This window comes from Mastacembelus armatus, chromosome 15 (assembly GCF_900324485.2).
Source record: "Mastacembelus armatus chromosome 15, fMasArm1.2, whole genome shotgun sequence".
NCBI lineage: Eukaryota > Metazoa > Chordata > Actinopteri > Synbranchiformes > Mastacembelidae > Mastacembelus > Mastacembelus armatus.
This window is the reverse complement of record NC_046647.1, coordinates 5,087,538-5,113,798: the sequence shown is the minus strand read 5'-3', so window position 1 is coordinate 5,113,798 and position 26,261 is coordinate 5,087,538. Positions and strand designations below refer to the sequence as shown.

At 40.1% G+C, this 26,261-nt stretch overlaps 1 protein-coding gene across 3 annotated transcripts in view; it reads left to right on the top strand.

Annotated features, from left to right (window-relative positions):
* Positions 1-26,261, top strand: part of LOC113131352 (stromal membrane-associated protein 1-like) — a 114,856-nt gene that overhangs the window by 44,123 nt on the left and 44,472 nt on the right. For all 3 annotated transcript variants that reach the window (XM_026308468.1, XM_026308469.1, XM_026308467.1), the window contains exons 5-6: positions 18,964-19,029; positions 23,556-23,633. In XM_026308468.1, coding sequence (XP_026164253.1) covers positions 18,964-19,029; positions 23,556-23,633 — 144 coding nt within the window. The remainder of the gene's footprint in view (positions 1-18,963; positions 19,030-23,555; positions 23,634-26,261) is intronic.

Sequence of the window (26,261 nt, the reverse complement as noted above, 5' to 3'; positions counted from 1 at the left end):
ATAATAACTTTATTTATAAAGCACTCTTCAAAGTACAAATTGCTGCACAATAGAAGTAAAAGAATAAAAACAGTAAAACAAAAAGAATGGTAATACATTTAAAAATAATAATAAAAGTCCATAACACAAAATTAAGTTCAAGTAAAGCGCTCAAATAAGATCAGAGAAAGGAATACAATAAAAATGTGTTTTCAGAATTTTAGCAACTGGTGTGACATATTTTAATAGCAACCCTACGTTCACTAAAGTTCATCTACAAACAAAAGATCACCACATATTTATTTTATCTCTGGAAGAAAGATAATTCCAAAAAGCTTCTACAATTGTGTTTTTGCTATACTGGTGGCACTGTGGAGAAGTGGCTAATTCTGGTGCCTCACTACTAGGTTTGAACCTTGGTCAACTTGAGGCCTTTCTGTATGGAGTTTTCATATTCTTCCCCTGTGGCTTCCTCCCACAGACCAAACATATATAGGTTAGGTTGATTGGTGACTCAAAATCGCCTGTAGGTTTAAATTTGAACATGAGTGATTGTTGGCTCTATGTGATAGACAGGCAATTTGTTCAGGCTGTACCCACTTCTCACCCAATTCCAACAGGGATTGGCTCCAACCCCATCGACACAAACCTCAGTAAGATAAACTATATTGATAATGGCTTGATGGATAGATGGTTTTGCTGTTTTATATGCTAGTGTAATTGGACCCTGAGGTTCAAATGTAGAAAGGCAGCGTCCATAAGATTTTGGTGTGTCCATAAGATACACACCTTCTCATCTTTGTCATCAGAGACTTCTATTCACTACTTGAGCTTGCCACTTCTGTTTGGTGGAACCAAAAAAGTGAAATAGGACCAGATTTTACCTGTGAACCTTTTGCTATAATAATGCCATGTGTCTTTTTTCTTTTTTTTTCCCTCTCTTTTCTTTGTATTCACATCTGTACAATGTCCTCTATAATTACTGTTTGCTAGTATATTTGTGGCAGAAATTTTTCCCCAAAACATAGTTTGAAGTCAACTATCGCTCAGTACCTTTGAACACTTTAGACATATCATCTAAACCATCTCTCCCAATCCAAAATCCTTGTTTTGTTAGCCTCTGTAAAGCTATTATACTTTACTGCAGTATCCTCTGTAACAGCATGAAGCTATTAAAGGTCCACCCAGAGGACAAGTTTTAGTTGAGATGTTAACCATCTTCCTCTCTTATTATCAGTGCTCACCACAGCAGAGAGCCAGACACTTCTATCGCCCAGTCCTAATATCTATTCAACCTCTGTCCATTCTCTTTCACCCAGCTCACTACTCCTCTTGTTATCTACCCTCTCTTTATCATTCTGGGCCCTCTCTATGTATTCCTTTCCTTGTATTCCTCCCTCTTACCATCCAGCCTCTTTTCTTTTTATCTTCATCATCAGCCCATCTCTGCCTGTTTAGTGCCGTGTCGACATCTCTGGAAGCATCAAAGTTGGAAGAGGAGGAAGTTTTGAGAAAGGAGATGTAAAAGACATCAACAGAATAAGTAGGGGGATTGAAAATGCTCAGAATTCACAGCTCAGCGTCACTCCTTTCACCACCACAAGCAACAAGAGCAAGCGGTTGTTTGAAGCCTTGGCATGGTGGAAGATAAAAAAATGGAGAAAACATTCTTCTGGTACAGTCAGTGTTAGTTTCCACCCTGAGGTGGTTTAGAGAGAAAAGGAGGAAGAGAGGGAGGCAGTGAGGAAGAACAGGAGGTGGGGTGATGTTGGTGATGTGACCTCTTCCTTCAAATACATTTTCCTCTGGTGAACTTTAACAGTTAGATGCTAAGGAGTGCTTGGTGTGTTTCTCACTGGATTAAAAGTTCAAATGTTTGGACATAAAATGGTATCATTTGATATGTGGACATTTTGTCAAGTGTTGAGTACAGTGCTCAGAGATATTCCAAGCAGGCAGTGGCTGGGGAGGCAGGAGATAGAGATAACAGGAGAACAAAGTCCGCTTTGATGTCTGAGTCGATTTTAAAGTACATACATGAAGGAGCAGTATTGGGCCACACAGTGATGCAGTGATAAGTACTACTTCCCTATGACCAGCGCAGGCAAATAAGGCAGAAACTCAGAACCAAATCCTCAGAACCTTATTGGTTCTGGGGGTTTGAATCCCCCTCAAACTGGGCCCTTTCTGTGTGTTTGCCTGTTCTCCCTGTGTCTGTGGGGTTTTTCTCTGGGTGTGCCAGCTTCCTCCTACAGTTCAAACACATACAGGTTAGGCTAATCGATTACTCTAAATTGCCTGTAGGTGTAAGCGTTGTTACTCTGTGTCAGCCCAGTGATATATCTGTATTTTCTAATGTTTTTTTCATGCCATTTTACTTTCTGATTTTATTCTTACACTACACTACAAAGAAACACAGATATTTTATGGCTTGATTATGCTCACTGTTTTTGGAATAATGAGCCTGTTCAGCTGTTGTGTTGAAATGAGGTAAGTTGAGACAAGGCACAAATCTTTAGGGATGTAGTGGAAGCTTTCCTGGGTGTAGAAATGCAGCAAACAGCCAGATGGCAAAAGAATAATCAAGTTAGAGATAAAGACAAGACCAAGGTAGCATCGCAAAGGTTCAGTTAAATCTGTTAAATGAGATGTCATACAGCAATGCAGCAGGGAAGTATGTAAAGGATAGGTTTGGAATTTTTCCAAGTTGGTCATAATATTCATGTGCCCATATTATGGGATTGTAACTCTGACTTTCAAAGGTACCCATTCAGATTAGCTGAATTTACAAGCATCATTTGAGCCTCATATGAAATTTGGAGTGCAGTAGCTGGAGAGGTGTCAGATTGGATTGGCATGGATTTTGAATAGATTTTCAATAACAATGGCAGTACTTATTGTTTAAACTGTTAATTTTGGTGATTGTTTACTTGATAGATTTTGTGTACACCAACCTCTAAAGAACTGGGGTTTTCACCATAAAAAAATGCTTTCTCTTAATTATTCTGACCTTGAACTATTAATATGCCATACATGCAAATGTCTTCATTGAAATCATCTTTTTCCTTCTTCTGTATAGTGTGTATTTCCCATCTGCATCTACTCCCCTTCAACTCTTTTTTTCTCTGTCGGTCATCTCTGAGATTGGCTGCATATTGAGCATGACAACCTTACATCCTAGAGAAGGGAAATGCCCAGCACTGCACAGACAGACGTGCTTCAAAACAGCAGCAGTAATCAAATCAAACAATGTATGTAATGTGAAAGGAATCTCTCATAGTGATGAACACAGAAATTTTGTACCAAACTCTGCAGTTGCTCATAGCTTCTTACTGCTTTTTACCTTCTTTTGTTTTCCGCTTTCATTGGTTTTCATTGGTTTCATGGTCTGCTCTGCACAATATAAAAAAGTTATTGAATAGGCAAACACAATTCATATGCAGAGTAATTCAAGGTGCTTTACAGAGAAATAAAAGACAAGTTAAAAGGATATAGGCAAGAATTAAGATAAAAAACCAAATTGAAGTATAGATTTTAAATAGCATAAATAATTAATTTACTTAAAATTAAAAGAATGACTGCAGATAAAACACTTTCATTTGTCATATGCAGAGCTAAAAATTAAAGTTTTTACTTTCGACTTAAACATTGTCAGAGTTGAGTCTTGTCTAACATCATCAGGAAGACTATTCCAGATTTTAGCTGTATAAAACTGAAATGCTGCTCCTGACTCTGAGCACGAGTAGAAGGCCTGTCCCTGATGGTCTCAGAGTCCGAGATGGTTCATATGGCATCAACATGTCAGAGACGTACTGTGGTGCTGAGCCATGAAGAGATTTATACACAAGCAGTGCTGTTTTAAAGTCTTTTCTCTGAGAGACAGGAAGCCAGTGCAGAGATCTGAGAACAGGAGTAATGTGGTTGTACTTCCTGGTTCTAGTCAGGACCCAAGCAGCAGCGTTCTGAATGTTACAGCTCATTTTGAGAGCCCCATGAGCAGTTACAGTAATCTAACCTGCTAGAGATATATGCATGGATGAGTCTCTCCAAGTCTGGTTTAGACATGATCTCTTTGATTCTGGCAATGTTTTTGAGATGGTATATATAGCAGAGCATTTAGCAGGTAAAGAGCTTGAAATTTTCTCGAGGTGCTGAAAACCACAAGATATGAGTAATAGACTAACTAATACACTTACTTTCCTTCTTGCTTAGAGTTGGAGTTAGGTGAGAAAATTGTTACCACTGTCAAATCTGTGAACTAAGTGTGTGGCTGCAGCCAGTAGGCTGTCATCTTACATGATGTCTGAAGGGAGTAGGGAAATTTCTATGGAGCCAATTCGATGTCTTTAAGGTTTGGCATTGAAAAAAGAAGCATTAGCATTGAAACTCATTTTTTGTAAATGGGCATTTAAAATATATTATTTTATTTTTGTATCTTTTTGCATTATGGTGTGTTCCAATTCAATGCCAAACTTTAAAGACATTGAACTGGCTCCACAACCTTCTGACTAAATCTCAAAAAATACTTACCAACACATATAAAACTGATTTCATAACTCCTTAAAAAGGAGAAATGTAAAAACAGTAACATGTGGTTTTATTGGCAATTCTGTGGTATGTCTATTTCTTAACATATAATCTACCCATCTACCTACGTAGATGGGTAGATTATATTATTAGATTAAGACTCCAGACAATCACTGGGGTGGACATTAACAAAGTAAATTTACTTGAGTACTGTACTTAAGTACAGCTTTTGAGAATATGTACTTTACTTGAGTAGTATTTTTTGGGGAAACTTTTACTTTTACTCTTCTACATTGAAAGATAAATATAATACTTTTTACTCCACTAGATTTCTATAAAGGGTCTTGTTACTCGTTACTTTTGCAGAGAAATTATCTTAAAACCAAAAGACAATTGACCGTGTTCATTAAGTTTCTTCTTTGCGTGTGGTTTGTCCCACTTACACAGCCTTAAGATACACACTCTGGTGGCTCTAGAAGGTGGTGGTATGCACCTTTGAAAGCTAGTTGTGACCCGCCAAGAAGAAGAAGAAGAAAAACAAGGTTTGTCCCCACTGGTGTTGCTGTACCAGTTACATCGCACTCAGATAAAGCAGTTTGTGCTGTGTGTGGCGGTAATGATTGAGACCTGGTTCAGTCTTTGTTTAGTTCTGGCCTAGTCCTGGTTTAGTCTTTGTTTTGTCCTGGTTTAATATAGCTAGCATGAGTCCTGGATGAGTTAGACCAGCTTTTGCTTTAAATCCTAGTGACTTCCAGTTTACACTAAAGAAAGCTTCCTCTGTTTCCCATTTACTGATTCTGTACAAACACATCTCTAGTTATTGTGATCTAAACTGTATGTAATATTCAATCCAGTGAACTAGTACAAATACTGCAAATAAACAAACTAGTGTGAGAAAGATTCTTGACTTCACTCATTTGAAAATGCATTGTGAAAAAACATTTTCAGATTTTTTTTTAAGTACTTCCAGCACTTTAAGGCAACACAAGGCAAATTTATTTGTATAGCACCATTCATACACTACGCAATTCAAAGTGCTTTACAAGGCATATAATTACATTAAAAGCATGGAAAAGGGCATTTAAAAACAAAGACATTTAAAATAAAATAAATTTAAATAAAATAAAGTAAATTAAAATAAGATGTAAAAGCACATTAAGAAAACAAGGATGAACAATTATTTGAAGGCAGCATTAAACAACCTTATTTTCAGTCCTTTATTTGAATGAGCTGACAGTTTGAGCAGACCTCAGGTGTTCAGGAAGTTTGTTCCACAAGTGAGGAGCATAGTGACTGAATGCTGCTTCACTTTGTTTGGTTCTGGTTCTGGGAACACACAGTAGACCTGTCCCAGATGACCTGAGGGGTCTGGAAACCTCATAGGGAACTAATACATCTTGAATATATTTTGGTCCACAACCATTTAGTGCTTTATAAACAAACAATAAGATTTTAAAAACTATCATTTGACTAACGAGAAGCCAGTGTAGTGATCTGAGAACTGGTGTGATATGGTCCAGTTTCCTGGTGTTTCTGCATTCTGGATATTAGCTGCAGCTGCCTGATTGACTTTTTGCTAAGACCTATAAACAAGCCATTACAATAATCTAACCTACTGAAGATAAATGCATGAACAAGTTTTTCTGCATCTTGTTTAGACAGAAAACCTTTTATTCTAGCAATGTTTTTCAGGTGGTAATAGGAAGATTTAGTGATTGATTTTATGTGGTTGTTAAAATTCAGGTCTGAGTCAATGATTACACCAAGGCTTCTGGCTTGATTTGTAGCTTTCAATGACATGGAGTCAAGGTGAGCAATGACCTTTGACCTTTCATTTTTGGGGCCAAAAACAATCACTTCTGTCTTGTCTGCAGCTGGAGAAAATTCTGGCACATCCATTCTTTGACTTGATTAATACCACTCACATAGTGAAATTAAAGGACTATAATCATGAGATGATACTGATATATAAAGTTGGGTGTCATCTGCATAGGTATGGTAGTCATTGTTGTAGTATTCCATAATCTGAGCAAGGGGCAACATGTAGTTATTGAATAAGAGAGGTCCAAGAATAGACCCTTGAGGAACCTCACATTTAATTTTTGTTCGCTCAGACTCGTAATTACCAAGTGAGACAAAATAGTCTCTATCTTGTAAGTAAGATTTTAACCAATTTAACACTGTGCGAGTAACTGCCACTCACGTTTCTAGTCTATCAAGCACATCATGATCAACTGTGTCAAATGCAGCACTGAGATCCAGTAGTACTAAAACAGAGGTTTTGGATTCATTATTATTCAAATGTAAATCATTTAAAATAATAATCATTTTAATAAGTGCAGTCAGAAATCCAGACTGAAGTGCATTAAAAAGATTGTTTGCACAATAAAACTGTGAATTTGTTGAAAAACTACTTTTTCAATTATTTTTCCCAAAAATGGAAGATTTGATATTGGCCTGTAGTTACTTACTGCTGAAGCATCTAGATTAGGCTTTTTAAAAAGAGGTTTTATAACAGCAGATTTTAAGGCCTGAGGAAACTGCCCTGACTGAAGAGAACTATTGACAATCTGCAATACATCTGGAGCTAAGCTGTTAAAAACGTTTTTAAAAAAAATTGTTGGTAAAATATCAAGGCAGCATGATGGAGATTTTAATTGTAGAAGCGTTTCTGCCAGAGCTCTGTGATCAAGGAGATCAAAATGATCTAGATTCACTGGAGAACTATGAGGCACAGGTGATATTGTCATGTTCCTAGGACTGCAGCTAGATATAGTTTGTCTTATCTTTGATATTTTGTCTGTGAAAAAGGCTGCAAAATCATTGCATGACTTTTTGGACTGCAGTTCAGAAGGAAGAGGGGCTGCTGGGTTTGTGAGTCTATCTACAACAGAAAACAATGTGCGCGCATTATTGCTGTTTCTATTGATAACCTCTGAGAAAAATGATTGCCTTGCATTTTTTAATTTTTGGTTATAGTTGTGAAGACTCTCTTTGTACAAGTCGAAATGATCCTGGAGTTTGGTTTTTCGCCACTTGCGTTCTGCCTGTCTGCATATTCTTTTCTGAATTTTAACCACTGTGGCATTTCTCCAAGGTGACTTTTTTCTTGCTGACAATACCTTGGTCTTAATTGAGGCAATGGAATCAATAACAGTCATAACTTTGGAGCTGAAACTGCTTACAAGATCATCAACAGGGGCTGATGGCATGGTTGGTGATGGTGCAAAAGCCTGAATGAATAATGCACAGCTCTTCTCGTTAGTATTCCGCTTTTTGACTACCTCTGTTTCACCTTTGTTCAAAAGAGCAGGGGTGGTTGTTTTTGTTTTTTAGAAATATTAAGACCTTTAGAGATTATTAGATCCAGTGTGTGTCCCTTGATATGTGTTGGATCTGTTACATGCTGAGAAAGCCCAAAGTTGTCCAGGATGTTCAAGAGTTCTTTTGCACTTGCATCATTGAGATTAACAACATGAATGTTAAAGTCACCCACTAAAACAATGCAATCAAAATCAATGCATAAAATAGATAGTAATTTAGCAAACTCGTCAAAAAAATGTGCATTGTACTTTGGGGGTCTATAAATAGTTACAAATGTTGCTCGACAGGAGGATTTGGTAAGAAGAGCAACATATTCAAAGGAGTCAAACTTTCCATATGATATGTTTTTGCATTTGAGGCCTATCATTAAATAAAATGGCAACTCCACCTCCTTTCTTATGTATTCTTGTTTCACTCATGAAACTGAAATTTGGAGGGGTTGATACAATAAGAACTGCAGCATTATTATCTTGTCCTGACCATGTTTCATTTAAAAACATAAAATCAAGCTTGTGCTTAATAGTAAAATAAAAAAAAAAAAAAAATTATTTGCCTACCAAAGACCTGACATTTAAAAGAGCTAAATTTAGTGTGTTAAAAACATTATTTTCCCCATGTTTTGGGACATACTGTGGTTGCCAAGGGATACATAAATTTGCAGAATGCGTTGGGTAAATCTTATTTCTCTGTAGATTTACCAAACTTTTTCTGTTACCTATCAAAACTGGGATTGAAACAGCTATTTGCATACTGGGCCCCGGCTTTTCCTGGAGAGAGCCATGACTAACAGTTGTGGTCCAGCAGCCTGGACCCAGCACGTATCATTTAGAGCTTACTGTGCTGTTATCAGGCTGTGGAGACAAAGAATGATTTCGGTGACGGCGTGGAGGAGGGGGTGGTGGATGTTGTGATGATTGCAGGAGAGCTTGCTGAGGAATTGGTGGAGCATGCCGCTTTGAGGGGCTTCTGGGCGTGAAAATGACACTGGGGGAGGAGGTCAGTTTGGGCCCAGTAGTGATGTGCTTCATCAGGTTGGCGAGGTTCTTGGTGATAGGGAATAGGATGCCCAAGGAAGATGGTGAACTATGTAGGGTTTGCGAGGTTGTGAGAAGTGAATCCTCACAGACAGTGTCTGCTGGTGGAAGGGGTGTGGCCTCCTCATCTTTTCTCTCTCTGAATTCTCTCCATGTTAGAGCATTCGGGGGAGAGTGTTGGCTCTGGATGTTTTGGTGTTTCTTTGTTTTGTTTAGATTCCCCTTGTATCTTGTCCTTGGCAGAGGGAAGATTGTGGCGCAGTGTTACGGCCCCGGCCTCTCCGTGCTGTCTCCGTCGGCATCGCGCTGTGGTTCATTGTGTTATCCTCATGTTGTGGCTGTGTACTGTTGGTTGTGTGCGCATCGACCATGAGAATCAACGTCCGACCGTGTCCAGTGGAGATGTCTTTTGGGTGCTTGCCGTTGGCTGAGGGATCCGCGACTCTGCAGCTGTGGCGTCATCGTCTATGGACCGCGCCTCCTCACCTGATTGGCCCAGCACCTGAGCTCCCCACCAACCGGCCACGTCTACAGCTCCGCACGCCAGTACTTAGGGAGTGCTGATTCACAGTCCCACAGAGAGAGGCAGACCCTGGAGTTACCCGTTCCGACGCTTTGATTAGTGTTACACAGTGTGTTATGTTAGGAGCCGACCAAAAAGGGGGTTGTTTGCCTCATGGTATGTTCTGTATTGTGTGTGTATCCTGTGATATGTATGTGCTGTATTAGGGGGTGCAGGCTGGCCCAGTTGCGAGGCACCAATTTTGGAACTGTTTGAAGCGTGTTGGCTGAGACATGATAGCCCTTTTGTTAGGAGGCGTTTTTGGGTTCTCAGCTTGTAGCTGAGAATTGAACGCGGTGTTACGGGACTACGTTCCCACCTTATGGTCGCCTGTTGTGTTCAGGTTGTATTGCTTTTGTTGTTTTTGTGTTTGTTTTTACTTTTACCAGCTATGGGTGATATGACAAATTCTGGTGCTTTTTGGTCCCTTATTAGCCATTGGCTTTGTTCCATTTTGTTTGCCGTGTGATTTATGTTGGCACCAGAACTTGTCCTTCTCTTAGTTATTGCTATTCTTTTATTGGAAAGCCTAATTTCCTCTGGATCAGTAAATAAATACCCACTTGCCTTTTAAACACCTTGGCTCTTATGTTCCTCCCTCCTTACCTCTAGCTTTTTGGGTTGTAACATAAATGGGGGCTCATCCGGGATCCTTTTCCCCATAGGTTCCCGATTGTAGTGGGATATTGTTTCAGGCCATTGGAAAGCAGAGCTGTAAGTAAGAAAATGGCAACCGATTGTGTGCAATTGTTTTTGGTTTCTCCGACACTGGAAATCTTGGAAAAATGCAGGAAAGTAGATCTAGTGGCGATTGCTACTAAATTTGACATTTTGTTGCCAAAGACAATTGTTAAGAGTGACCTGAAGTCTTTGGTAGTGTCAACTCTGACTGAAAGAGGCATTTTGCCTAGTGTTGGTGAGCCAGGTGCTCCCACGAAAGCTGACCCTAGTACCAGCACGGATGTGCCAGGTAAAGAGGCGGGGGATGAGCCCCTAGCCGCTACAGCCCGTGGTGTGGACCAACGTGATCCAGGAAGGACTCCGTTCTCCCTGCCCCGTTTTGATCCTTCACCATGGACTGGTTCAGGGTCTAGGATGGAGGCGCGACTGAAGGTCCGCCTCGCTCGTATGCAGTTAGAAGCCCAAGAGAGGGCCCGGCAAGCACAGTTCGATTTGGAAGAAAAGAGGCTTCAGATTGAGGCAGACACCGCTGTCCGAATTCGACAGTTGGAGCTTGCCGTCCATCATCCCGTGCCTGCCTCGATTATTCCCCAGCAATCAGCGCTACTGTCTGAAAAGTCGGATATTCCTCTGGCCGGCAGTAAGACACCCATGTTTGATGTAAGTAAAAATATTTCCTTGGTCCCAGTGTTTCGAGAAACCGAGGTAGATATGTACTTCCAAGCGTTTGAAAGGATTGCTATTGCTTTACGCTGGCCTGACGAAATTTGGGCCGTATTAGTCCAATGTAAGGTGCATGGAAAGGCCCAGGAGGTCATTTCAGCCCTTCCGTTACAAGATAGTATGGATTACGAAAAAGTAAAGAAGGCTATATTAAGAGCATATGAGTTGGTGCCTGAAGCATACCGACAAAAATTTAGGAAAACTAGGAAAGCTCCACAGCAGACGTATGTGGAATTTTCTCGAGTGAAAGGTTGTTTGTTCGATAAATGGTGTTATGCTTGTAATGTTGATGATTTTGAGTCATTAAGGGAACTTATTTTGTTGGAAGAATTTAAGCAATGTTTACCTGAACGTGTGGTGACTTACTTAAATGAAAAGAAAGTCAAAACGTTGGTCGAAGCTGCAGTACTGGCGGACGAGTTTGCTTTGACTCACAAACCCGCCTTCAGCTCTATTATAATCACTCGTTCCCCCAAGCCTCCGGGCGAGGGTGGTAATAGACCGAAAAATAATGTACAGGAAGAAAGGGAGTGTTACTACTGTCATCAGATAGGGCATCTCATAGCCGCTTGTCCCACTCTCAAAAAGAAGCAAGTCAATGTTAGTTCTGATCGAAACCAAAGAGCCCACACAAAAGGCGTTGGTTTAGTGCAACACAAGATTGTGCAAGAGGATAAGGAAGGTTTGGATCCATGTTTTAAGCCCTTCATCTTGGAAGGTGTTGTTTCACTCTCGGGTAATGAATTAGATCAAAGGCTGATAACCATGTTGAGAGATACCGGAGGTTCTCAATCTGTTATTTTGGCTAATGCGTTACCGTTTTCCCCAAAATCAGCGTGTGGCTATAGTGCTATTTTAAGAGGAATTGAAATGGGCTATACACCTAAACCAGTACATATGATTCACATTACATCCAAATTGGTAACAGGATTCTTCCCTGTCGCAGTGAGTGATGAGTTACCTATAGAAGGAGTTACCCTGCTATTAGGTAACGACATAGCGGCTGGTAAAGTGCTACCATCACTGGAAGTGGTGCAGGTGCCGATACCACCTGACTCAGGTAGTGAATCACCCATATTTCCTCTGTGTGTTGTCACTCGATCCCAAGCCCGTGCTGACAGTGATGTTCGTATTGACGATAGTTTCCTTAGTTCCTTATTTGAAAAAGAAACAGGTGAACCTGAGGCGGAAGGTCCCACAACTCGGCCGGACAAACTAGAGGCCGTGATGAAGTCTACTTCTAATCTAGAGGAAGTGAAAACTGTGGCGAAAACCACAAGATTTACTGATTTACAACGACTGGATCCAACCCTCCGAAGGTGCTTCGAAGGGCTGGTGGGTAATGAAAGTACGCTAGGGTTAGGTTTGTCTAAAAAGAGGAATGCTCAGTTGTTCATAGAGAACAATGTGTTGATGCGAAGATGGACTGTGCCCGATGAGGAAAGTAATGAATGGAGACATGTGACACAGGTGGTGTTGCCACAAAGCTACCGACAGCTGGTTCTGAGAGTGGCTCACGAGAATTGCTGGTCCGGACATCTAGGCATTACGAAAACTTACCAAAACATTTTGCAACACTTCTTTTGGCCTGGACTAAAGAAAGATGTGGCTAATTTTTGCCGTAGTTGCCACACTTGTCAGTTAGCCAACCAGACCATTCCCCGTGCCCCACTGTGTCCAATCCCGATAGTAAAGCAACCGTTTGATAAAATTCTCATTGATTGTGTAGGTCCGTTACCCAAAACACGCCATGGAAATCAGTATTTGCTAACCATAATGTGTACCGCCACGAGATACCCTGAAGCGATACCATTGAGAAAAATTACTGCGCCCACTATCATTAAGGCCCTTATGACCTTCTTTGCAACATTTGGACTGCCGCAGATAATTCAAACGGATCAAGGAACTAATTTCACTTCCAATGTATTCCAACAGGTTATAAAAACGCTTAAAGCCCAGCATGTGACCTCCAGTGCGTATCACCCGGAGAGTCAGGGTGCACTCGAGAGGTGGCACCAGTCAGTGAAGAGCATGCTCCGAAAGTACTGTTTAGAATCCGAAAAAGAATGGGACGAAGGGGTGCCCTTTGTATTGTTTGCCGCTCGAAATGCAACGCAGGAATCCCTAGGGTTTAGTCCGGCTGAGTTAGTGTTTGCGCACACTCCGCGCAGTCCACTGAAAGCTGTAAAAGAGACCATCTTGAATACTAGTGAGTCATCATGCAACGTACTAACCTACGTAAGTAGATTTAGAGAGCGCTTGCATAAAGCAAATCAGATTGCCAAGAGGGCGTTAGAAAACACTCAGACAGGTATGAAACAGCGTTATGACAAGACCGCTACCTACCGCCAGTTTGATATTGGTGATCAGGTTTTGGTACTTCTACCTCAACCTGGCTCCTCCTTGAACGCACGTTTCTCTGGGCCATACACTATTGAACAGAAACTCAGTGACACCGATTACGTAATTCACACTCCCGATCGGCGACGACAGAAGAGAGTCTGTCATGTGAATATGCTGAAGCGTTATTATGTTCGAGATTCGCCCACTGCTAACGCCCCGCATTCGTCTGAGACACACCGTAGTGCAGCGATCATAGTGCGAGATGTTGTTGTGGATGGTGTTGAAGACAGTGGACTGAAAACATGTCCCTTGGTGCGACTGACGGCTAGACTTGCAAATTCAGAAGAATTGAAAAGTTTTCCGTTGCGTCTGACTCATTTGAACACGGAACAGCAAACTGATGTAACACAACTAGTGCAAGACTTCTCTTGCTTGTTTAGTGATGTGCCCACCCGGACTACTGTGTTAGAGCATGACATAGATGTAAGAGATGCTAAACCTATAAGACAGCATCCCTATAGAATAAACGCTAGTAAGCGTGCTGTGATGAAACATGAAACTGATTACTTGTTGCAACATGGGCTGGCTGTCCCTAGTTGCAGTGCCTGGAGCTCCCCATGCTTAGTGGAGACCAAATCTGATGGTACCCCGCGTTTCATCACAGATTTTCGTAAGGTAAATCATGTTACCGTTCCTGATTCCTACCCACTTCCTCGCATGGAAGATTGCGTAGATAAGGTAGGTTCTGCTAAATTTGTATCGAAGTTAGATTTACTGAAAGGGTACTGGCAAGTCCCCTTAACCCCACGTGCATCCAAAATAGCAGCCTTCGTTACACCGGACTGTTTATTACAATATACGGTCATGGCATTTGGCATGTGTAATGCTCCGGCCACTTTTCAACGGTTAATGAACATTGTAATGACTGGCATTACAGAATGCAGTGTCTATTTGGATGATGTAGTAGTATATTCGCAAACCTGGAAAGAACATATGGATGTCCTACGGGAGGTATTCCGAAGACTCGCTCAAGCCTCGCTAACAGTAAACCTCGCCAAGTGTGAATTTGGAAAGGCCACTGTGCTGTACCTAGGCCGGGAAGTTGGCCAAGGACAGGTGCGTCCTGTCTTGGAGAAAGTTAGTGCAGTCGTAGACTTCCCCGTGCCAACTACACGGCGGGCTCTACGTCGATTTTTAGGAATGGCAGGTTACTATCGAGCCTTCTGTCGCAACTTTTCAACTGTGGCGCAGCCTTTAACTAATTTACTGAGTCCTACGAGAAAGTTTGTATGGTCCGCAGAATGTCAAAGTGCATTTGATTGTGTAAAAGCGCTACTGTGTCACTCTCCTGTGTTATGCGCTCCTGATTTCTCTAAGCCCTTCAAGCTCGACATAGACGCTAGCGGTGTTGGAGCTGGAGGGGTCTTGATCCAGGAGGATTCCGAGGGCATTAACCATCCAGTGTGTTATTTCTCTCGCAAATTCAACACTTACCAAACCAGGTATTCGACGATAGAGAAAGAAACCCTAGCGCTACTCCTAGCCCTCCAGTACTTTGATGTCTATGTTGGATCTAGTCATTTTCCAATTATAGTATACACTGACCACAACCCTCTTGTATTCCTCAGTAGAATGTACAATCATAATCAACGTTTAATGCGCTGGGCTCTTCTAGTTCAAGATTATAAATTAGACATTCGCCATAAAAAAGGTTCAGAAAATGTACTAGCAGATGCCCTGTCTAGATGTGAGTGTGAGTAACATCCTCTCTGTTTCTATAAACTTTGACAGTTATGAACTATGTGAATTTAGTGTAAGTCATGGGTACATAGAGAAAAAAAGGAAACGTGTGGATGTGGATTTTTTTTTTTTTTGAGGGGGGGGGTGTTACGGCCCCGGCCTCTCCGTGCTGTCTCCGTCGGCATCGCGCTGTGGTTCATTGTGTTATCCTCATGTTGTGGCTGTGTACTGTTGGTTGTGTGCGCATCGACCATGAGAATCAACGTCCGACCGTGTCCAGTGGAGATGTCTTTTGGGTGCTTGCCGTTGGCTGAGGGATCCGCGACTCTGCAGCTGTGGCGTCATCGTCTATGGACCGCGCCTCCTCACCTGATTGGCCCAGCACCTGAGCTCCCCACCAACCGGCCACGTCTACAGCTCCGCACGCCAGTACTTAGGGAGTGCTGATTCACAGTCCCACAGAGAGAGGCAGACCCTGGAGTTACCCGTTCCGACGCTTTGATTAGTGTTACACAGTGTGTTATGTTAGGAGCCGACCAAAAAGGGGGTTGTTTGCCTCATGGTATGTTCTGTATTGTGTGTGTATCCTGTGATATGTATGTGCTGTATTAGGGGGTGCAGGCTGGCCCAGTTGCGAGGCACCAATTTTGGAACTGTTTGAAGCGTGTTGGCTGAGACATGATAGCCCTTTTGTTAGGAGGCGTTTTTGGGTTCTCAGCTTGTAGCTGAGAATTGAACGCGGTGTTACGGGACTACGTTCCCACCTTATGGTCGCCTGTTGTGTTCAGGTTGTATTGCTTTTGTTGTTTTTGTGTTTGTTTTTACTTTTACCAGCTATGGGTGATATGACAAATTCTGGTGCTTTTTGGTCCCTTATTAGCCATTGGCTTTGTTCCATTTTGTTTGCCGTGTGATTTATGTTGGCACCAGAACTTGTCCTTCTCTTAGTTATTGCTATTCTTTTATTGGAAAGCCTAATTTCCTCTGGATCAGTAAATAAATACCCACTTGCCTTTTAAACACCTTGGCTCTTATGTTCCTCCCTCCTTACCTCTAGCTTTTTGGGTTGTAACACGCAGGAAGAAAAATAGGTTGGAGGTGAAAGCTTTTACTCCTGATTTATTTAGAGACAATCCATCTCCCTTAAAAAGATGCCTGCGATCCCAGAAATGGTTAAAATTGTCAATAAAATGTACTGAGTGGACATCACATGCAGTTGAAAGCCATGTGTTCAGTGCTAGTAACCTGCTGAATTTCTCAGTTCCTCCTCTGACTGGTGGTAGAGGTCCACTGACAAAAACTTCTGCATTTAGCGACCTTACTGTGTTTAGCAGATTATTAAAGTCCTTTTTGAGGATTTCGGACTGCTGCTTCACAATATCACTTGCCCCCCTGTGTGTAGTACGAGGTTTTTCAGAGTTGGATTTTCTGCAAAAATACTCAGGATTTTGTCAGTTATGTCAGAGACCATATCTTTTGGGAAATACAGCACTTTTGTGTTGTTACTGCACATTCGTCTCACATCTTTTATGGCAGATCAGAGTCTGAGGCCCTGTTAGCCTTCCTCTTAGCTTTCTGTCTTCTGATGTGCTCTCAGACCTTACCCCTCTCTGTGGATGTGGGGGATTGTCCAAGTGATCAGATGAAGATCCAGGGTCCTGCAGTAGTGGAGCGTATCTATTTTGTAGCTGTGCAGTTGGTTCCTTAGGAGTTTTGTTGGTCTGTTGCTCCTGCAGTAGTGGAGCGTATCTATTTTGTAGCTGTACAGTTGGTTCCTTAGAAGTTTTGTTGCTCCTTTTCCCTTTAGCTGTTATCCATGGCTGTGCTTTCCTCTGCATAGGAGTTGGGGAGGATGATAACGCTGGCCAGCCTGTCGCATCACAGATCTCTTGGCTCTGAGTTCTGCCTGTTGCTTGTCCTCTCATGTCAGGGGGAAGTGATTTAGTCTTTGGCTTTGCTCCGAGAGCGTTCCAGGGAGGACTGATACCAGTAGTTTTATTTACCCGGACACAACCCTCCTGTTGCTCGGTCTTGTTAATGCTAGTTAGCTGTATACTAGCATGCTCTTGTCTGCTACTATGATAGAGTGGTAGAGTAGTGTCCTCTTTCGCAAATAGTCCATTTATCTCCGTATTCATCTCTAACCGTTGCACTTTAGTTTCCAGCATAGTAATTTTCTGTAGGAGTTTGCTGTAATCGTCCTCAGAGAAGGGAGGCATGGTCATGGAAGGTTGATCAAAAAGAAAAATAAAATCCTCACCAAAATTCCAAGTGCAGTTAAAAAAGGGGTAAAATAATGCTAAAACTCAAGTAATACTTTGACTGAGCAACTTTTAATTGTGTTGGAGTAATATTTGACCAAGAGGATCTATACTTTGACTCAAGTAATGAAGTTGAATACTTTGTCCACCACATCCATGTGTATGGATTAAGTAAACATACTGTACATACAAATGTGTCAAGAGATGTTTGTACACTTATACCTCATTCAGTGGTCTGTTACTCTTTTATCATGCATACCCAAATGCATACCTGGTTTGCCATAGGATAAAATAAAATACTGTGAAAACAGCTGAATTGTTGTTTATTCTACAAAGATCTTCTAAATACCAAGAACAAAATAATTGGTAGCCCATAGAAGGGGTGATAAATAAGAGAAGTGCAGTGGTATTCTAAGCAGGCTATTATCTTTAATCAGTATCACAGTCCTTCAGCGTGGTTAAGTGGAAGAAAGTACTAACTGTATGCTTTGGTATCATTGTGTGCACCACATTCAACCTATATGGAAACAAATGCTTGCCAAATGTGTTCAGTGTTACAAGATCATGTCTAAGCATCTTGATGTTTCTGTCAGTACAGTTGCTAAAATTATTTTGGTCTAAGGTCCCTGAAACTACTCCCTGGACATGGCAACAACAGGAAGCTTGACCACGCACTGAAAAAAAAGGATAGTTCAAATGTTGGAAATGGAACTGAGAAAAACTTTGAAACAGCTAAAAGTTGACCTCCAAGATCAAAGTGTAGCAGTGTCCAGTTGCACATCCCTTTCTAAATGAAAGTGGGCTATATGGAAGAAGACCCAGGGTGACTCGTCTTTTGAAAGAGAAACATAAAAAGCAGAGTTTGATAAAATGCATGCTGACAACCCACAAAGCTTCTGGGGGAATGTGCTTTGGACAGATGAAACAAAATGAGAGCTTTTTGGTATGTCACATCAGCTCTACTGTATGTTTGCAGAAGAAAAAACTAAGCTTTCAAAGAAATGAACACTGTCTCCACTGTGAAACATGATGAGGCTTAGTTATTGCCTTGCTGCATCTGATACAGGGGACTTTGAATTCCTGCAGTTCACAGTGAAAGCAGAAGAATATCAAGATATATTGGAGAGAAATGTACTGCCCATTGTTGGAGAGCTGTCTCATTTGAAGTTCATGGCTCTTCCATACAAACTCAAACATCCATTTAAAAGCACCATCAGTATACAAATTACCCTTTTTCTATACTTTTTCTACATTTGTCTATCTTATTCCAAAATGGCTGTAGGGTCAGACAAAGACACCATTTCCAACATATTTAAGATCATCATTTCCTACAGAACACTTAGATGAATGGAGAAATAAAAATGGCTTGTGAAAACAACCAGCCACTGTTGCTGGTAGATTGCAGAGTTCAATCCGAGCCTGCTCTCAGTCTTTCTCACAGGTCAATGGCAGGTTAATAGAGGTCATGCCTGCACTCTATAACTGTGTGGCTATGTATTTGTGGGTATGTGAGACCTAAATTTGCTACCAGTGGCAGCTGGTGAGCTGGATGTAATCTTGCATTGCAGCATCTGTTGAAGTGAAGAGTATCCTCCTGTAGGGAAGAAAATCCAACCTTAGTCCTGTTAATTAACTCTGTTGTTGCTGCTTCACGTTTCTGCCCTTGCAATGCTCTCCCTCTATATATATTCTATTCACCTTGCTCTTCCTGCTTGCCTTAATTTTTCCCATTCTCTTCCCTCTTCATCTGTTTCTAACCCTCTGTCTGAAATTGTCTTTCTACCTACAGAAGTTGTCGGAAGCTGCAGCTCCCTCCACCTCACCGTCCTCCCAGGCTGATAGGAGCAGACTGGAGGTACAGGTCTCTTGTGTATTCTGGTGTGTTAGAGCTGAGCTGGGTGTTCTGTTGCTTTGTTGTCATTTAGATGATGGTGTTGTTAGCATATCCTTTGTCAGTGTTTTGTGGGGCCAATGAAAGGCCTCAAAAATTGGTTTGTCAGTCAGTTGAAGACTTAAGATCAGTGGACACTCATACTGAGTAAATAACATGACATATTGGCCAATCTCATTTGGCATAGCCTTTATTTTTATTAAACCATACAAATTACTGATTTTTCTGTTTTTAAAGTATATGACATCTCTTGCTGTCAACAAGCCTAAATGTTAGTATTTGATGTCTTTGACTTGGGTGAACCTTGCAAAACTCAAAGGCCATGGAAGAAAGAAATCCATTATTTTCATCTGTTTTTGTCCTTTTTCATCATTCACTTTTCTACATTGTCTTGCATTTTATCAAATATAAATCGAGCATTGAATCCCCTTATTAATCCAATGTCCTTTGAATCTCTTATGAACGTAGGTGTACCTTATAACGAGTTACAAATGTCTAAATCTCAAAGAACTATAATCACCTTTGATTCGATGAGGAGGCAGAAACGCTACACTTTTACGTGGCGGTACAATTCATATTTCTGCTTGTTGTGGCACAACCCGTTGGATGAGCAATGGAGTGCAGACAAATTGTCTTTTCAGAATAAGAAAGAAACTCATTTTTCCATTACATGCTGTTACCTGAAAATAAGAAAAGCAGCATAAAAAATTTAATTTATCAAACATAACAATCTTCATAACATCTGGTTTATGAATTATTAGTATCATAAACAGTCTTTATAATTTTGGGGCACCAGATCCCTTGATGGTGGATCAACCAGTCAGTTAGTAAATGAGTAATAATATCAGCCTTTGAGCTGAGTGGGAGTTCTCAGTGATGAGTTTATTGTGTGAAATAAACAATGTCACTCATATATGTATTCTAAAGATTTATTCTAGAAAGGAGGGAAGACATAGGGAAAATTGAAAAGAGAGAATTGGATGAATTAACAAATTAAAACATCTTATAATTGCTGAGATCATGTTCATCATGTCACCTCTTGTGGATATTCGACTCAACTTGTGAGGTTGAACTTCGCTGCACTGTGAGTGTCAGGTTAAGGTTCTCTTTTACCACCAAGAAAGTTTCAAACATAAGTTTTTAGATCACATGATAATGTTTCCTTGACACATGTAGTAAGTAAATTAGCCATAACTCAACAACAATGAAAGAATATAAAAGTAACACAGGTACTTGAATTAGCCACAGACACAAGTAACAGACAATGACAACACATATCTATCATTATATTCTGCTGGCAATGCAGTAGGTTGTGTTACATATTTAGCAATAGAAGTAGAAATATAGATAAGATATAAGATAAGAAACCTTTATTTGTCCCACAATGGGGAAATTGCGTTGTTGCAACAGTAAGTACAGTACACAGCAGAGTGGCAGAAGTAGCAAGATGTGAGATAAAAAAGATATTAAAAATATTAAATTACCAGGTCTATCAGGAAATGGTCACTTAGAGGCAAGGGATTCATTGAGAGACTGTTTTGAGTGGGATGTACTGATGGAGGAGTGGGAATTGGACAATGACTTGGACAGGAGAGTCAACATCATCACTGACTACATTAATTTCTGTAGAGACACTGTACTCCCAATTAGTACAGTACGGTGCTATCCTATCAATGAACCATGGATCACCAGTGACATTAAAGACCTCCTGAACTAGAAAAAGATGGATTTCCAGGACAGGGATGAGGAGAAACTGAGGAGTATACAACTGTACAGATCTTCAAGTACCTGGGGGTGGTACTGGACAAAAAACTGGAGTGGTCTGCAGGATAACGTTCCTCAATAAATGTGTCTCTGTGTTCGACACACTCAACATGGGCACGATGCTCCCACCAAAAAATACACTTTTAATGAGGAAAGTTAATGTGCACGTTTTAGTCTGAAGTTTTGTCTGAACTGCGCGCGTTTCTACTTTCACATGCAAATGACTTGTTGTACATATGATTTGTTTACGCATATTCTTAGACTATGGCCCTTTGAATTATAGCAGTGTCTGTCAACTAACATAAGGATCATGGCAGGTACCCTGCAATAAATCAGTCCTCAATAAATGTTTAACTTAAGCAATTAAATCACTTTTTTTTCCCGGGCAGTTTTTATTCCTTGTGAGATGAAGGGGGAAAATTAAAATCGGCCAAAAGAATTGGCATCATATATTGGCTATCGGCTGCCCTGATTTCTAAATATCGGCATCGGCCAGAGAAAACCCATATCGGTCGACCTCTAATGTTATTAACTGAGTGCCTTTATCTGTTAATTATATTTTATATTTTAGTGAAATTTCTGTTAAAATTAATATCAGAGCTGCAGGACAATCTGAATTTCCCTCATGGGGGATGAATAAAGTATATATTTGTCTATCTGGAAATCCAGTGTATTGTTGAGTTGGTGTGGCCACCTCCATGCTGTGTGATGCAATCCTGGTTCCTGGGTTATCAGTTTCAGGGTAGGTCTCAGATGGCTCTTTGGTTTTATCAGTATTGGAATGCAGAGATATACTTAAGGACATCATTTAATAGTAATCCTGCCTTGGGTTTGCTACAAAACATTGAGTCAATGTGTTATTGCACATCAAAAAAACAGGTGTAGTAAACTGATCTTTCTTCTTTTTCACAAGCGTCTTGCAAAACATTGATCAGTTTATACATTCATTGATTCATTGCCTGGATCATTTCTTTAGAAGGCACTTGTCACTCAGTCATGCTATGGTGACCCATACTCGGAAATTGTGCTCTGCTTTTAACACACACACACACACACACACACACACACACACACACACACACACACACACACCATGGTATGGTCACTACTTTCTGCTTATACTCTAATAACAAATGTGCCTCAGTGGCATTTCTTATACAGGCTGTTGTGAATGGACACAGCAGAGGTGTTTAGAAGTGCATTGCCAATCTCTACCAGCCATAATTTTTTGTACCTGTGCATGGGGTCACTGCTTCTTTGAGTCATACTGACCATGAAAGCAAGAACTGATTAAATAAGATAGAAATATAGCTAACATGATATGCAGAGGAGGGTACACAGCTGTAATTTGCCGTGTATTATTAGTGATGATCAGATGGGATTATAATAGCCTGCTAATGCCGCTGGAGCAAATTGGCCAATGCTAGCCTCATTAGCTTATAGTTAATAGAGTCAGAGGCTTGGTGCCTGCCAGAGCCTCAGAGATAATATACTCAAACTTGCTGATAGATATGTCAACAAAACAGCAGACAAAATTTTATGCAGATGAACCACCGAGAATCTCAATCAGTCTGAATAGAACCTGTATCTCTGTGTGAACAGTAGCCATTGTTGCCTCCACTTGCCTGCAATAAAGTACTTGTAACAATCTAAAGTAATTAAAATCCAAACAAAAATAAGCATGGTTGTCCCTGCGACAAACCTTGCCGTTTGCCTCAAGCTGTCTTTGTGTGACAGATTTTACAATGTGCTGTGTTTATGGTTTTTAAACTCATCACATTTTCACCACTGAACTTATACAGTGTATCCTCACAGAAGATATTTTAGAGTGATGCTCTGTGTTTATTCTGATTTGCCATCATTCTAAATATTGATGATTATGTACCATTGATTATTATGTTCTCAAGACGCACAAACATCTCAGCATAAATAACTATAAACATTATACAGCCTGTGAAGTAATTACACAGAGAATAGAGAGAGGGAGACACGGAGAGAAACTGATTGTTATTGTTGCCATAATGGCTAAATTGTAGGCTTCACCTGCTAAGCTAAAGCTTTCTTTTTGGCCTCCTGACAGTTATTAGCCAAACCCTGTTGGTGGCTGGCACCAGAACCAGCTCATTTACATATAACAAAGCAAGATCGAGCCATTAACCTGAAAACACTACATCAACTCTCCGTACGCTAATAATGGCTACACATTAAATCTGCATTGTGAGTGCATTAAAATCACATTAAGGAATGAAATTTAATTGTTTTCATCCTGCTATGAGTTATAGGAAATCTTTACCATTAGGCCTCATGTTATCTTCTACAGAATATAATAATGGCTGTCAGATTGTGATTTAATGAAGAGAAGTTCCTTTTTATTCTGCATACTTAAGTAGTATTATATGTTAATTCTAGTGTTGCTGCACAGGACCATGTCACTTATCAATGTGACATACTGTATATTGCTGAATTGTTTTCAGCAGCCTAAAGTCATTATTGTACATTGTAAAATAATACAAATTATATTAATATTTATTCAAAGTGTGTATTAATATGCATGATTAAGGTTGTACATTTATCTGACCTTGTACAATACGCATAAAGCCATATTATCTTAACACTGCTGTGTGTGGCTGTGTATATGATTTTAGTAGATGCTGTAATACAAAAATGAATTATATATGCTGTAAATTAAGCCACTATTACACCAGTTTTTCTTTTTTACTCCACAGAAGGATCGTGAAAAGAAAAAAGAGGAGAAGAAGAAAGAAAAAGATGTTGATAAAGTTGAGAGACACAACAACACAAAGGTAAAGGTATTGCACTCTGTAATAGATTACATTACATTGCATTAGAAAACAACAAATTGGTTTAGGTTTATGTTCAGCTGGCATAGGTTTACAAACACTAACATCAGCTAACTTGCTCACTTTAACAAACAGGATAGAATTATTCTGTATTCGCCCTTGATGTCTCCTGCTGCCATGTGTATGTTGCTTCTTGGCTGCATTTGCACACCTTAGGATTGGATGTCACATCCAACTGCAGTCAGGTGTAATCCACCATGCATCTAAGATATTCAAGTCTAAAGTAAGGATATATCTTTGTAATATCAGTTTCAGCCATATCAGTCTGTTGACTACAAACTAATGTTCACATCAGTATCCAGTCCTGTTTATGAAGCTTCTTCATTTCTGCAGTGGTTGATGTTGTTGCCTTGACATTTTAGTCTTGAGAGCTTCACCTACAGTGACAAGATGAGAAGTAAAGAAGAAAAAGATTGAGAACCTAGTTCGGTGACACTGATCATGTTTTAGACTACCTGCATCGCTGTTTTGACATTGTGAAGGTCTGACCGAGGATAATGAGAACTACTTCCTTCTTTGTGTGTCAGTGCAGGTTTATGAATGCATGATGTGTGATATCAGAGATGTGTTGCTCCACCTCTGTGGTGCGCAAGCTGAATCCGCAAGGGATGGTCCTCATAAACATTCATGTTGTTCGCAGATGCTTTACTTTGCTCTGTGCATTAGTATGGATTATTTCTCTTGCACGGGGACATAAACATGGGAACCATATCTCGACAAGTATGATGCTGTCCATAAAAATAGAAGTGTGTTTTAGATAGTATCAAACCTGTTTCCATATAACATATAACATATCTGTCATAATTATATCACTTGTTCAAATACAAAAATCCTTGCTGGTGGCAGATTTAGCTTTTTTAATAGATGAACTATCAATGCTCACTGCACCAAAGGAAGATGCTCATTCTGAACATTCTGATTAAAAATAAAATCTGGAAATTTATGGAAAGCTGTATGAAGACAAAATTATTGCTATTAGCCAAATACATATTTAAAAGTACATGACTGATGCTGGTTTGAGTGGAATGTAATTTTAGCTAACCCTGACCTCCAATTAGTTGGAATCACTGATGTCTGAAACATGTGATATAAATGCATTTTCTGTAGAATACAGAATATATACTGTTTATACTGAATATATACTGTATATATGAGAAGGAAGTAAATGTATGTGTTTCTGGGTCATGGTTAGTAAATTCTGATTATTTCATGGACTGCAGAGCGGTGAGGGAATAATGTAGCTCTCAGCCTTGTGGGTACTGCTGTGTGTGTGTCTGTGTGTGTGTGTGTGTGTGTGTGTGTGTGTGTGTGTGTGTGTCTTTGGATGCTCTACGGGGAAAAGAAATGTAGGTTATGGCCTGCATCCACTGAGTGAAATGTAACAACATGAGGGTCTGTACATTTTTTACTTTGCCTTACTCCATCTTCATCTTCATCTCCATCTGTTCTAAACAGACTGTCTAGCTCCTTTATTACTATTAAAATGCAGTCACATTTCTGCTCCATTGCAATATTTCTGCCCTGACCTACTGCATTTTGTACCAGTCTAGCCCTGAGAACAGATTTGCTTTCTGACACGTGCTGTTTGCAGTGAACAAATGCTTGTAGTCATATTCACAAAATGACTAATACGTATAATAAAAGTTTACTTTACATAGTGTATGTTCATTTTAGGGAACTGCTGCATAAATAACAGGACGTGATTTGATAATCGTGGTTGCTAACTGAAGTGGAATACTTGAAGATAGATATTACCACTACTACTATTATTATTATTATTAACATTGTTGTTGTTATTGATGATGTTGCTGCTGTTCTTGTTTCGGAGGACTTCCTATAATGTCTAAAGTTTCAGCAACAGAAAAATGGGAAACAGCAAGCAAAAAAGAATGATGGGTAGCTGCAGTAAATTAGAAGAAAAGTAACCATCCATGAGTTTCCTCCGGTGCTGTGGAGGTCTGACCAGCAGTGTGAACACACACACTCACATTCATATGTATCCACAGTGTTGTGCAATATGATGATACACAATCTGTAATTATATAAAACTGTCATCTGCCAGTTATTTGTCAGTGATTGACTGTTTATACTAAGGCAGCTGTCACATTAATGTCTATAGAGACAGTGCTGCAAATCACTAAGACTTGCTTTTTGTCAGAATTCAGGGACAGCATTATATTTTTCGTATGAATTCTGCCTAAAATGCCCTGACATTTTCATATATTTAATCTTCCTGCTAAGTTAGAAATCCACAGTACGGTTATCAGTTTGTCCACAAAGAACATCTTAACTGATATTTCAAAAATTTTACTGTATGTTGGTGCTTCCCTGTGACTTATGGGTTAAGACACCACCAATTTCCTCAGTTTGTATCCAACCATGAACATTTATTGCATTTTTCTGTCCCTGATTTATCCTAATAGTTCAATAGTTCAGGTTTTACTTTTAAAAAGTCAAAAATGCCCAAAAATGATCTTAAGAGAACATTTGCAATAAATGTCCTATATCTAACAATTATTGTCATTGATTAATCTGATGATTGCATTTTTCTGTATTTTTTCATAATACAGT